The 12429-nt window shown below is 38.0% G+C and overlaps 1 protein-coding gene across 7 annotated transcripts; it reads left to right on the forward strand.

Annotated features, from left to right (window-relative positions):
• The first annotated feature begins 1379 nt into the window (after positions 1-1379).
• Positions 1380-12213, forward strand: klc3 (kinesin light chain 3). Of its 7 annotated transcripts, none has more exons than XM_079885344.1 (14): positions 1410-1450; positions 2989-3004; positions 4039-4263; positions 4346-4576; positions 7526-7601; positions 7893-8118; positions 8225-8312; positions 8392-8493; positions 8789-8962; positions 9049-9148; positions 9254-9303; positions 10076-10206; positions 10296-10362; positions 10916-12213. In XM_079885344.1, exons 3-14 carry the CDS (start codon positions 4054-4056, stop codon positions 11000-11002), a joined length of 1542 nt encoding a protein of 513 aa, XP_079741470.1. In that variant the 5' UTR covers positions 1410-1450; positions 2989-3004; positions 4039-4053; the 3' UTR covers positions 11003-12213. The 7 variants fall into 7 exon arrangements, with proteins under 7 accessions (XP_079741469.1, XP_079741470.1, XP_079741465.1 ...); XM_079885341.1 differs by having other exon boundaries at positions 1429-1640; XM_079885343.1 differs by lacking the exon at positions 2989-3004 and having other exon boundaries at positions 1380-1450.
• The last annotated feature ends 216 nt before the right edge of the window (positions 12214-12429 follow it).

The following is a 12429-nucleotide window of genomic DNA, read 5'->3' on the forward strand; positions in this document are numbered from 1 at the left end:
CCATTTATGAGCCACTGTGAAACTAAATGACATCAGAATTATCAGTTATCTATTTAAATGATATATTTTTTTAGTAACAACAATACATCCCTACTGCTACTTTGTAAGTCTATAACCACATATTTATGTTTGGAGGTAATAGAATTGTAATTGTTTGCTCATGTTGTTGGGGAATCGTATTTGGAAAGGCATTGCTGAATTTGTTATATTTCTTGAATTTGCATTTTACTGACAATTTCAGACACTGTCTAGTGTCCTCACATAATTAAGTCATGCCACATAAAAGTGTGGTTGAGCTGACAGAGTGAGCGGAGAGATAAAAATGGGTTTTAGTGGTTCTATTGACTTTGGCCTCATCACATTTAGAGATATAGATTAGCTCTTTCCCCGTTTGAGAACATTGCACTGCACTGGCCCAGCCTAGCTGCCCTTATTGGGAGTAGATTTGCCCCCAGCTCCTCTAGCAGCTGAACCATCAATCACTCCAGTCTCATATATCTGCCCACAGTTGCTCCTTCCTCTTTACATCCCTCGACTCATTTTTCTTCCTAAATCGCACTCTGGTTTTACTCTTTCCATGCACCAAAGTGCTGCTAGTATCAGCCTTTTTTCTTTGTCTTTTGCATTCTGAATGAGTTGATCCCTCCCTTTCCTCACTCTAAACTCTGCACAGTCTTATTTTGATAAGTTTGTATGTTAAACTCAACTCGTTTCCAAAATGCATCCTGATCTGTACGGTTCCTATCATTAAGTTAAGCCCGTCTGATGGGTCCGAGGCTAATGCTGCTTATTTTACACACCCAGACAACACCCCCACCCTCTTACCCCAACTCACCCTAAGCGGCTTTATTGAAACTTTGCCAATGTGGCTCCTCCCTATGCATGTCCAGTTTGTTTAGACTGATTTGTGACTGTGTGATGTAACAAATAGATTTACACAGGCATTTACTTTGTAAGCATTGTTTTATGTTTTTGTTGCCAAGCATTGAGGGAAAAAGCAACTCTACCTCGACGGCTTGTCATCATCAATATAGGCCTACCTATAGTTTTCGTTTAGTTTTTATATCTTGTTATTTTCACCAGTGGGCTGCCTCACTAATGTTGTCATTAACAAAACAATCAAATCGATCTAATTAAACATTATACTTGCAATGTGAGGCTTTGGAATCATAACTGAAATATTTACATACACTGCCTCGTTAAATTTACAGTAATAAAAACTGGCAGATGTGGTTCACAGTACACAATACAAAAGAAACCCCGAAATGTAACACAAAATATGAATAGGCTATACATTACTGATAACAAAAATATAATAAAAGACCGAGATTTAAATAAAATATGATGCTGCTGCTGCTCAGTCAGACGCAGTTCAGAGTGTCACAGATAGGTGGCCTCGCTCTGTGTGGTCACGCGCAGCCGCCGTACACGGTGTGAACTGACGGATCAGGTAAGCGCTGTTAATTCAGCCTGTCTGCGACGCAACAACAGGTAAATGAATGACCGCAACGGAGGCTGTACTCATTTATCGCCACAACATCGAGGAAATAAAGATGTGATGTGGAATATTTTAGTCGGATTTGTCTGGCTGTAAAGTTGGGACGCGTCGCGGACACTTGTCCGAGTTAACGTTACTGCAGGTAAATAAATATCAGCTGTTGACTTGACGCTCACTGACCGATAGTCTCTTTTAATGAGCTGGGAAAATAAACAGCTTTACTGTGCGGTTTAATACACTGTTACACTGTTATACTACTGCTAGTCTGGTCAAATTCGGCTAGTTTATTAAGTCGACTGCAATTATCATCACTAAAAATCACCTTTTAAGGGGTCTACCCATCGTATTATAGCGTGTTTATTACAAGGAGATATTCTTTCAGTTAATTCATTTTAGTTTTATATATACTAGGCTACATATATATCTTATATATAATTTAAAAATGTATATAGGCTATTTAAATATAAATATACTTAGTAATACTGTAGTATTCAAAAGTCAAATCCAATAGATTACATTGTTGTCATTATTTGCCCAACCTCCTGTCAATCCAAACTGGTATGATGTCCTTTCTTCCATGATAATTTAGCCATTCTTTTCATTACACTGAAAGTAAACAATGATTGGGTTTGTCAACCTCTAAAATGACAGTCCCCTGAAGCCATACAATAGCTTATAACAAACAGACTGACATTTAGTCTGAATTAGATGACTTGCAATATAGCACACTAGTCATATGAACAAACATTACGACACTTATGATGGTCTTGCATCCTTTTGGAGTCTTGAAACCTTGAGAAAGAGCGACCAGCACAATGTTCAAAATTTCTCTTTTTGTGTTCCACAGTTTGAAATGACATGAGGGGGAATAAATAATGACAGATATTTTGGAGGGGAATCATTAAAGTGTTGAACTGCATCATTAAATCAGGGTATGCAATGTCATTTCAAACACATCAGAACTGAAGAGCTTTTTTCAACAGCAACAGCTGTTGACATACGTAAAAAATAACAAGTTTGCTGTTAGTCCACTCCACCCTTTAAACCTAATTTATCATTTATCATCGTTTTGTTATTTTCTCAATTAATTACCGTTAAAACCATGTATCCCGTGTATGATGACCTCATCAGTCTGGCGTAAACATTATCTCAGGCCTTTACGTCCCCAGAGGGATCTTTGTTCCTACATGTAAACTGATTCTTACCTAGTAACCCTTCTGCTTGTTTTCATCTTGTTGGGGTGGCAAAGAAGCTTCTCTACACTACACTTCACTTCAGTCTTTTAAGGCTATAACGGGTCTCAGCTCTCATTCCCTTAAAACTAAAATAGGCCTAGTTGTATTCTTTGGTGCTTCCTGAAAAACATGTATATTGCCCATCTGAACATATCACACATACAGTGCGGTTTTGCTTGTGCAGTTACTTTGAACTCTTTTCCCATCAGAGAATGCCTTTTTATTATGAAGCTTTTTCTTTCTTTGCTGCCTAAGGAGATTGTGAATTAAGGTCAGTTTCTGATATTCTATACTGTGTTGTATCTATGTAATTTTACCTGTGACCCTCATATGCTTGTTTAGTAGTTGCTTGTGTAGAGTTTGTCTACACATTTTTCAGACGATTTTCTGGCTGACAAATCACCTGTGATATTTCGTAGCAGTGTTTATTTATTTACAGTGTACATTTTAACAGTGATGTCTGTGTAAATGTATGTAGCCGAAGTAAGTGTAGCAGCCTTTTTGTGCTGAACTATAAAATATGCTGTGGAAATACACTATAAAAGTATTTATTTTGACCTTCTGACTTGAATTTGTAAAAAAGGGCACAATTTTTTTTTTTTATCAGTAAATCTGGCTCAATTCAGTCTATACAGTAGCTACACTTTGGGTTTTGATCTGTGTAGATTAATCATTTGCATGTACACCATTTGGATACTTCAAAAGTTAAGGGTTGGGAAGTCTCTCATACTCACCGTGATCAAAAATACAGTAAAAAAAAAAAAAGTAATATTGTGAAATATTATTACAATTTAAAATGATTGTTTTCTATTTGAATCTTCTTCTTGAAATCTAACTTATTCCTGTGATGGCAAAGCTGAATTTTCAGCATCATTACTCCAGTCTTCAGTGTCACATGATCCTTCAGAAATCAGTCTAATATGCTTTTCTAATTATTATCAGTGTTAAAACGGCTTAATATTTTTGTGGAAACTGTGATGCATGTTTTCATGATTTTTTGATTAATAGAAAGTTTAAAAGAACAGCATTTATTTGAAATAAAAATCATTTGTATTTTAATGCATTCTTGCTGAATAATAGTATTAATTTCTTTTAAAAAAAAATCTTTTGAACAGCAGTGTAAATGTGACCCTTCTCCTCATGTAAGATAGTTTGAACTATTTGTCAATTTCCCCCCTTTAAATAATTTCCATCATTTTAGTAGGAAAGTTATAATGCATTTCTGCATACGAAAAGGTCCTTAGAATCATGCTCAATTTTCACAGTAAATGCACATTAATACCAAATACATATTTTCCTCTCCAGGTACTGAGGTCAGACATGTTGTCGGGGGAGGAAATCATATGCAGCACCCAGCAGGTCATCGCAGGGCTGGAAGCTTTGCGTGGAGAGAACCGCACGCTGCTGGACAGCCTGCAGGACACGCTCCAGAGCCAGAAGTCCAGCGAGAGCGGCAGCCTGGAGCAGGAGAAGACCAGCATCATTTTAGAGTCTCTGGAGAGGATTGAGCTGGGCTTAGGAGAGGCACAAGTGAGCGACGCAGTCATCTTCATTCATCTGTCACGCTAAGAGCGTTTCCACTCACCCTTAGCTGTGTTTCCCGCTCATCCAGGTGATGATGGCGCTGTCAGCACACCTGGGCTCCTTGGAGGCAGAGAAGCAGAAGTTGCGTGCTCAGGTGCGGAGGTTGTGCCAGGAGAATCAGTGGCTGAGGGATGAGCTGGCCCGGGCCCAGCTGCAGCTACAGGAGCGGGAACAGGAAGTGGTTACTTTAGAGGAGCAGAACAGACACCTGCAGTTCATGAGCAGCATCCGCAAGTACGACCATGAAGAGCCGCCACTGGTAAGGGTTCATCTTCAAAACATTCATACAGTTAATATTAGGTTCTTAGGCTAAACATTTTGTTCTAGACTAGCTTTGTGGTTCTATTGTTGTGTGCTCAATCATGTTTCCTGATAATAACTAAACAAACGTTAATAAAACAGTTCCCACCACAGTGTCATTTACACTACATCTCAAGTTGTATTTAATAGCACTCTGTGGTGGAAATTACTTTTTTAAATATTAAAGGCACACTATGCAAGATTTGTACCTTAATATAACAGCTTCGAAATAATTTCGATGGTAAACGAACTCATACTAGGGCGAATCATCCCGATAACAAAGCGGGGGGGACGCCGCTGACAAAACCAGCAATGCAGGTTTGAGAGGTCATCAAATCCCGACAAATCTCGCGAGAATCACGACTTGCTTTACAGCACAACGTCACATACATCAACCACATATGAAGCAGCCTCTATGGAAGACACTAGCACGCATTTCAGACGTGAATCATGGCAGAGTCATACGAAGAAAGCGTGGTCGGAAGAGTCAAGGAAAAGAAAACGACGGCTCTGCGTGAGTGGTATTTACGACAGTAACATTAAATACAAGTACTCCATGGCGACTCTAGGGGTCGCTGTTTGAGAAAAACAGGAACTGCATAGTGTGCCTTTAATAAAATGGCAGACTCCTTTGTCTTGCAAAGCATTTTATGTATCTCAAATACACACAATTTAATAATATTTTCACGTTTCTTGAATAATTTGACAATTACAGATTGATTGGTAATGATAATAACAATATTCTGCTCACAAGTAATATTTATCTTTTATTTTTCTTAATTTTTTTCACACATTACATTTCGTATTTCATCTTAGGTATATTTTTTTAATTTATGTTGGGAATTAACCAGCACACAGCAGTGGGAGAGTCGTAAGTGATATAAATTATATTTATTTGTATAGTTATGTTCACTTTTTTGGGGGATTATCATAGTTTTAAACATGTAATGTAATTCATATGTTTATGAGGGATTTTCATATTTTATCAAAAGTTTGGGACAATGATAAAACAAATAATATCCATATAAAAAGGCATTTGAAAAGTAGCAAAAAATAAATGCATGGTATGACAAAGCATTGGTTACAAGTCAGTTTGGCCTTGCTATAACAAAAAGAAAAAGTTGAAATCTATTAGTTTTAGTAAAAATCAACCCCTGGGACATAAAAGTACCCAAAGTTAAAGAAACACGCAACTTTTTGACGAAGACCTCCATATAGGCAAAGGTTGTTTCTGCATTTCTACTGTAATTATGACAGCTACTTTTTTGTTAACAAAAACTGAGGAGTATTGATATATCAAATTGATAAGCCATGATTCTTTTTGTGATTTTAAGAACTGTATGTTCTTCAATAAGAAAAAAGAAATATGATTGCATTTTTCAACTTTTGAAAATCTAGTGTACATAACAGCACTTATTTACACTCACCTAAAGGATTATTAGGAACATACTGTGTTTGACCCCCTTTCGCCTTCAGAACTGCCTTAATTCTACGTGGCACTGATTCAACAAGGTGCTGAAAGCATTCTTTAGAAATGTTGGCCCATATTGATAGGATAGCATCTTGCAGTTGATGGAGATTTGTGGGATGCACATCCAGGGCACGAAGCTCCCGTTCCACCACATCCCAAAGATGCTCTATTGGGTTGAGATCTGGTGACTGTGGGGGCCATTTTAGTACAGTGAACTCATTGTCATGTTCAAGAAACCAATTTGAAATGATTCGAGCTTTGTGACATGGTGCATTATCCTGCTGGAAGTAGCCATCAGAGGAACGGTACATGGTGGTCATAAAGGGATAGACATGGTCAGAAACAATGCTCAGGTAGGCAGTGGCATTTAAACGATGCCCAATTGGCAGTAAGGGGCCTAAAGTGTGCCAAGAAAACATCCCCCACACCATTACACCACTCAGACTCATCAGACCAGGCAACATTTTTCCAGTCTTCAACTGTCCAATTTTGGTGAGCTCGTGCAAATTGTAGCCTCTTTTTCCTATTTGTAGTGGAGATGAGTGGTACCCGGTGGGGTCTTCTGCTGTTGTAGCCCATCCGCCTCAAGGTTGTGCATGTTGTGGCTTCACAAATGCTTTGCTGCATACCTCGGTTGTAACGAGTGGTTATTTCAGTCAAAGTTGCTCTTCTATCAGCTTGAATCAGTCGGCCCATTCTCCTCTGACCTCTAGCATCAACAAGGCATTTTCGCCCACAGGACTGCCGCATACTGGATGTTTTTCCCTTTTCACACCATTCTTTGTAAACCCTAGAAATGGTTGTGCGTGAAAATCCCAGTAACTGAGCAGATTGTGAAATACTCAGACCGGCCTGTCTGGCACCAACAACCATGCCACGCTCAAAATTGCTTAAATCACCTTTCTTTCCCATTCTGACATTCAGTTTGGAGTTCAGGAGATTGTCTTGACCAGGACCACACCCCTAAATGCATTGAAGCAACTGCCATGTGATTGGTTGATTAGATAATTGCATTAATGAGAAATTGAACAGGTGTTCCTAATAATCCTTTAGGTGAGTGTATATACCTTTAAATATCTTGTCTAAATAAAATGTTTATTTTTACCAGAATAATAAGCATAAGATATACATTTGATGGCTCAATCAATAGATTAAAATCAAGTTGTATAATCCAGTATCTCAACTAGGTGCCTCAAGATGACTTAAATGGTTAAAATTAAAAAAAGTTGTATTCATATTTTTTGTAAGTATTTTATAACTTTATAAGTGTGATTTCTAGACCTGGTAAAGCTATTTTAAGAACTGCATGTTCTTCAATAAGAACAAATAAGAAAAAGAAATATGAATGTATATTACATCTTGCTTTGTTAGTTTTTTAGCATTTTAATTTCAATTAGAATTTGATGATTTTAACATTTTAATAACTGTTTGTTACAGGAGGATAAAGATGCTTCTTCAGGGAAGGAATCCCTTGATGATCTCTTTCCTACTGAAGAAGAGGAGCAATCACACAGTACATCATCCCTCACAGACCACAGCTGTTCCTTTACACATTTGTTTACAGAGTTTTTGCCATCTCAGCTGTTAGGTTAGAGTAAGCTAGGTTTAGTGTGGTGTTTGATTTCAAGCACAGTTAGGACAGTTTTGTAGAACCTCACATTAAATTTAAACTTCTGAAAGATTACCTTTTTTTATTTCGATAAGGGTAGAGGAAATTGAGAAATGTCACAAGATGGATTTGAACTCATGATCTATCTATTGGAGCATGTGCACATGCATCTCAGCGCAGCTCTTGTATTTGCAGTGTCTCGGCCACACAGTAGTGCCGCCGCCGCTGCCCAGCAGGGAGGTTATGAGATCCCTGCCCGACTGCGAACGCTCCACAACCTGGTGATCCAGTACGCCTCTCAGGGCCGCTACGAGGTGGCCGTGCCACTCTGCAAGCAAGCTCTGGAGGACCTGGAGAAATCCTCGGGCCACAGCCACCCAGATGTTGCTACCATGCTCAATATCCTGGCTTTAGTGTACAGGTCAGTTATATGGAACATCAAATAATTATCATTTACAGAATCAATATTAAGTTGTGTTTAAATGATAAGCTTATTAAATAATAATTATTAATATGTTGCTTTAAAGGGATCAGAACAAATACAAGGAAGCTGCCAATCTCCTGAATGATGCATTGGCCATCCGTGAGAAGACGTTAGGCATGGACCATCCAGCAGTATGTACTGTTTGATTTCTTTAGGAAGTCAAAAAATTCTTATATCCCTTTCCTTGAATTTACGTGTTTGTGTTTGTAGGTGGCAGCTACTCTGAATAATCTGGCCGTGTTGTATGGAAAAAGGGGGAAGTACAAAGAGGCGGAGCCACTGTGTAAAAGAGCTCTGGAGATCAGAGAAAAGGTACTGACATAATAGAAGAATGGTAATCCCATCTGTCAGACCATATCCACTTACACTATCGTTCAAAAGTTAAGGGACAGTACGATTTCTTTTTGAAAGAAAAGTTTGTACACATTTTTTTGTCTTTGATTCCTATCTTGAAAATATCCTTTATCTTTATCCAGTAAATCAAGAACAACTGGAAAAGTCATGGGGCCTTTAAATATTGTTGTGGACATTGGGGGGCCTTGGAGTCAGAAAGGTTGAGAACCACTGGTCTAGTCTAAATATCTTGTCTATATTTGTTTGTTGACAGGTGCTTGGGATGGATCACCCCGATGTAGCCAAGCAGCTGAATAACTTAGCCCTCCTATGCCAGAATCAGGGCAAATACCAGGAGGTGGAGCAATACTATGAACGTGCCCTGCACATTTACCAGAGCCAGCTGGGTCCTGACGATGCCAATGTGGCCAAGACGAAGAACAACCTGGTGAGGATTGGAAATGAGTTATTTAATAACAATAGCAGTATTATATAATGTGTGTTATATAACATACCATTTCATGTGCTCCTCAGGCCTCCTGCTACCTCAAGCAGGGTAAATACAGGCAAGCTGAGGCTCTTTATAAAGAGATTCTGACTCGTGCTCATGAGAAGGAGTTCGGCTCAGTGGAAGGTACAATTCATTTTACATCTGCCTCCAGATAATTATCTATGCACCGTAGTTTGGCCTATTAAACATACCTGTCCAATAGTAAATAATATTTTCACCTCTATAAAGGGGACGAACGACCTGTTTGGATACATACAGAGGAGGGATGCTCTAGACAGGTATGTTTCCAATAGTGGAGCGGCTAAGTGCTTATGTTTGGCAGAATCGTTCAGTTTATGATACAAGCGTGAAAATTGGCATGAGCAGTCTCCATGGGTCACTTGACAAGAAAATTGTCCGAGCCACTTGAAATTTCAAGATGGCGGCCATTTTTTAAGATGGCCGACACCTTAGTGGAGCAGTTAAGTGATATAGTGGTTTATTTGGTGATACAAGCATGAAAATTGGCATGAGCAGTCTCTGTGGGTCACTTGACAATAAGCCACCTACAGCTACTTGAAATTTCAAGATGGCGGCCATTTTTCAAGATGGCCACCACCTTAGTGGAGCAATTAGGCTTAAGAAATCATTTAGTTGGTGATACAAGCATGAAAATTGCCATGAGCCTAATTGCTCCACTAAGGTGGTGGCCATCTTGAAAAATGGCCGCCATCTTGAAATTTCAAGTAGCTGTGGGTGGCTTATTGTCTAGTGACCATCAGAGACTGCTCATGCCAATTTTCATGCTTGTATCACCAAATAAACCACTATATCACTTAACTGCTCCACTAAGGTGTTGACCATCTTGAAAAATGAAAAATCTTGAAATTTCAAGTGGCTCGGACAATTTTCTTGTCAAGTGACCCATGGAGACTGCTCATGCCAATTTTCACGCTTGTATCATAAACTGAACGATTATATCACTTAGCCGCTCCACTACAATCCAAATATATGTTTTATAAGGAGAAATAGTGACATTTTCCTCTTTGTGTGTGTGTGTGTGTACTGTAGGATGGTCTTGGAAGTCTAAAGCGCAGCGGATCATTTACCAAGCTCCGGGAATCCATAAGACGAAGCAGCGAAAAACTTGTTCGGAAGCTGAAAGGAGTCGGGACACAAGAAACAACCCCTCGAGCTGCTGGGTAATGATATTCTGCTTTTTGTTCAGTTCTCATCACTTTTTATGTAGAACAGAGCAGAATTTTTGAACTACTACTCTATTTTTAAAAAGGATGAAGAGAGCCAATTCTCTCAATGTGCTTAATGTGGGTCTTAAAGAGAATCAAGAGGCTGCTATGGTAAGTGCTGAGTCTTTGCTTTCAAATTTTCTCAAGTATTTACAAATATTTCACATATAATCCTCATATAGTTTTCTCATACTTTTGGTTTGGGATTTGAACAGACCCCTAACCATAAATGTTCAACTGTTTTCCCACCGGTTGTGTTTTGGACATGTATGATACCTCAAATCTTGTTTAGGAGAGGTGTGCTAAAACGTTTTTTTTGTAATAATTTTAATCATTACTCCAGTCTTCAGTGTCACATGATCCTTCAGAAATCATTCAAAATTGATTTGGTGCTCCAAAAACATTTATTATTATCAATGTTGAAAACTGTTTTTCAGGGTTCTTTGATGAATAGAAAGTTCAAAAGAACAGCATTTATTCATAGAAATCTTTTGTAAATGTCTTTACTGTCACTTGCTGAATGAAAGTATTTTCTTTAAAAAAAACAAAAAAAAAAACATTTAGTGACCATAAAGTTTTCATTGATGATTGGAAGGGTATAACTTCACAGGAATTAGATCGAGATTGATTAACAGATGATTAAAGCCTAGTTTTGTCTTTTCAGAAGCCCAAGAGGCTGACAGACACACGGGGTCTGAGTTCCAGCACGCAGAGTTTAGCCCGCCGCTCGTCTCTGGGTGGACACAGCTAACCTTCAGCCACACATCAGGACACCTTGAAGAGATGTCAACATCTGAATGGTCTGTAATCACTGCAGAGATCGTATTTGATAATAATATGTGAAATAGAATGAGACAATGAATGCAGTCTGTCAAAGTGCTCCTGGGAAAAGGAAGCACACTTTGGCTTTACAAAAAGCAGCTTTTTTTTTTACTTTGTTGAAATCAGTTTGATCTCTGGGTTGTTGTTGTTTTTTAAAGTCAGTTGCATTATAAAAAGTCACAGTGAATTTTAACTTATTGCATTCCAAAGCTAAGACCAGATTGAGGTTTTTCTAATAATACTATCCAATATTAATACATAATCATTCCTACAATTACTATAATTTTACCACAACCTTCAGCAGGATGCAGTTTTTTTGTTGCTTGGCAAAATTTTGCGGGCGAAATAGTCTTTTCAATAGGAATCCACATGATTGGGAGTTTTGTGCAAGAGCGAAAAAGTTCCCCATGCAAATTTTCCTCAAGTTGGATGTGCAATTTTGTCACATTGACCAACTTTCTGCCTGGTTTGAAAGTAACTTCTGTGTGAGCTGTGCTTCATGCATCATACACTATAGACAATTCATTTTTGCCCATGAAATTTCTCCAAAATTTTGCTAATGTGACAGCATCTTACTGTTTATTTAGAATAGTGTAGTATTATGTGATAGACATTCCATATTCTCACACCATCATGCAGTAAAATTATAGTACTGGAATTGAACAATTTCAATTGCACATAAATCTTAAATCTAAATGTACTTAAAATTCCTAATTAAAACTACATGTTACATTCCAAGATAAATGAAATGCATTGCTGAGGTAATGTAAAAAACATTGTGGTACTTACTTGTGCCTATAAAATAAGGGACTTTTTATTTTTCAATTTCAAGCACATCGATATATGCTGTACTATTGTTTTAGTTTTAGCACTCATCATTATAGGAAGGATTTTATAAGAGCAGAACTTCAGGGTACAAGAGTAATTTACAGTATATAACTTGAATCTAGTTTAGTGCAAGTTGTTATTGAGAGGTAAAGGCATTTGGACCTATAATTCAATGAGTTGTTACATAATCTAAACAGTTGTACATGCTACATGGTTGAATGTTACATATGCACATATGAGCTTAGAGAGTATATTTATGTACACAATGTTGCTGATGAACCAAATAAAATTGTTCTACCTCTGTCTTAATCAAAATGTGTACTGTCTGATAAATGACAGCTGATATGGCCCGAATCAATAGCTGGGGCCTCATTTCTCAAATGTGTGTACATGTGATTCAGGGAACAAACGTGCACGCACAAAAAAGTATGCCTCTCTTCCAGATGTGAAATTTATAAATCACAAATGATCTTGAAATTGTGTGCAGCTGAATGGTTTCAGATCTCCGCCTTATAAACGGCATCTAAT

Source organism: Squalius cephalus (genome assembly GCF_949319135.1).
Source record: "Squalius cephalus genome assembly, chromosome: 11".
NCBI classification, from domain to species: domain Eukaryota; kingdom Metazoa; phylum Chordata; class Actinopteri; order Cypriniformes; family Leuciscidae; genus Squalius; species Squalius cephalus.